General features: G+C 56.4%; 2 protein-coding genes across 2 annotated transcripts in view; one reads left to right on the top strand and one right to left on the bottom strand.

Moving 5' to 3' along the window:
* GUITHDRAFT_121648 (hypothetical protein) overlaps nucleotides 1-177 on the bottom strand; it is a gene marked incomplete at both ends in the record, with an annotated part of 1,122 nt that extends 945 nt beyond the window's left edge. Inside the window, one exon of the mRNA XM_005819113.1 lies at nucleotides 175-177. Within this exon, the coding sequence (XP_005819170.1) occupies nucleotides 175-177 (3 nt within the window). The remainder of the gene's footprint in view (nucleotides 1-174) is intronic.
* A 574-nt stretch (nucleotides 178-751) lies between these two features.
* GUITHDRAFT_148796 (hypothetical protein) lies at nucleotides 752-1,808 on the top strand (the record flags this gene model as incomplete). Its single annotated transcript, XM_005819112.1, has 6 exons — nucleotides 752-838; nucleotides 892-975; nucleotides 1,186-1,239; nucleotides 1,315-1,395; nucleotides 1,503-1,583; nucleotides 1,644-1,808. 6 exons carry the CDS (start codon nucleotides 752-754, stop codon nucleotides 1,806-1,808), a joined length of 552 nt encoding a protein of 183 aa, XP_005819169.1.
* Between the last annotated feature and the right edge of the window lie 123 nt (nucleotides 1,809-1,931).

Below are 1,931 nucleotides of genomic sequence, written 5' to 3'. Positions count from 1 at the left end.
CCCCCCCGAAACTTTTGAGGCCCCTTCCTGCAGCCTAGGCTCTGTGATGCACAACCGTCGAGCATCCCCCTTCAAGCTTCCCCCTCCCCTCCTCTCAGGTCCTGCAGTTGCCCCACTTCGTCTCCAAGTGGGTGATTAGGGTTCGCCTCAGAATTCGCTGATCCTCGCCATGACCATCGGATAACCTCCTCAACTGGGGTGGGGAGGACCCGGTCATTTTCATGGGTCCCCCACCCAGGCGGGGGTGGGGGGGAGGGAGGAGAGAGTGATAGTCGGAATGTTTGTTCTCTTCTTCTACTTAGTCACATGTATCAAGAGTGACGGGTATGCTGTCTGACAGGGCAAGGGATGGATCTATCAAGGTCATTAACTTCACTTGTCGCCTCCTCGTGTTGACGCCATGGCAGCGGCATCAAGCGTCAACGGGGCTCCGACATGGGACGACGACTCTAGCACAGAGTAGAAGAGGAGAGGAGAGGGGACAAGGCTCTGAACTGCTGTGCTCGTAGCTGCTGCAGGAGCTGCAACAGCAGGTTCACTCTGCTCCTCAGAAGGTGATAGGAAGGGATGGGAGGAGGTCGTGTGAAGCTGCCGCAGACATCACTGCCGCCATTGCGGTCATATCTTCTGTGCTAGGTCCCGCCGCTCTCAAGCTTCTGCGCTGCTGACACCTTGTACTCACCAGCTGCTGCCGAGAGAAACGACCTCTCCCCAAGTTCGACTTCCTCCAGCCTGTGAGAGTCTGTCGGGCATGTGCACAGGTGATCCCTGCCTCCTCCTCCTCCTCCTCTTCCTCCTCCTCCTGATCCCCAACCCTAACCCCAACCCCCATCCTCTTGTTTTGCTTCACATCTTGTCACCTCCTCCCGTCTGACCCGTCAATGTCTTCAGCTCTGCTGGAAGGCAGAATCCCTTCTGCTAGCAATTCGAACTGAAAATGTGCAACTTGTTTCGCGCTATGTCAAGAGTGGGAAGGTGATTTGTCCTCCTTGTCCTCATCCTCCTCCACTCCCTCTTCCTCCCTCCTCCGTCATGGTCCCCGTCCCTCCCTGCCTCCATTACCCTCATTTCTCCTTCTTTTCCCTTCTGGTCTTCTCCCCTCCCGCCTTTCCTCTCTCCTCCCTCATTCCTCCTCCTCCTCCTCCTCCTCCTCCTTCTCCTCGTCGAAATCTCATCATGGATTAGGACTGCAACTTTTACACAGGGGTATTTCCACCCCTAACAATAGCAGCGGGCGAGGTAGAGGAAGAAAGGAGGAGGAGGAGGAGGAGGAGGAGGAGGAGGAGGAGGAGGAAGAGAATGACAATATCGTAGGGGAGAGGAGAAATGGTGAAACTTCTACTCCAAGGAAGGGCTGACGTGAACCATGCTGTATTGCCGTGCTGGTGGTTTGAGGTGAGGAGGAGGAGGAGGAGGAGGAGGGTAACGACCTCTATCAGGATAGTTTATATCAGACTGATCACGTTGGTGTCACGGCTCTACATGCTGCAGTGAAGGCGCAGGTGCGGCAGAATCTCTCGATTCGCATCCTCACCAGATGCCAGGGGAACGTGGAGGTAGCTCGAGCCCTGCTGGAGGCCAAGGTCAGCTAAGATGTTTCCTCCCTCCCTCCCTCCCTTTCCTCCCTTCTGCTTCCCCTCAAGCTCAAGCAGGCGGACGTGGATGCTCGGACCCTCAAGGGAAACACTCCCCTGCTGTTCGCCGCCAACTCCGGACACCTTGAGTGCGCTAAGGTAGCGGGAAGAAAGGGAGGGAAGATAGTCCTGAGGGACCTCGCAGCTGCTTCTAGCGCATGGTGCTTGTGTTAACGCACAGAATAACGGTGAAGAATGCGATGGGGAGGGGAGGCATCATGACTTTGAGGGCAGTGGACGGAGACAGCAGTCTTCACCGAGCAGTTCGAGAGGGGCACGTGCTTGTCGTTCGTCTGC

Source organism: Guillardia theta (genome assembly GCF_000315625.1).
Source record: "Guillardia theta CCMP2712 unplaced genomic scaffold GUITHscaffold_244, whole genome shotgun sequence".
Lineage (NCBI taxonomy): Eukaryota > Cryptophyceae > Pyrenomonadales > Geminigeraceae > Guillardia > Guillardia theta.
Note: the sequence above shows the minus strand (reverse complement) of the source record. Positions and strands in the feature narration are given on the sequence as shown.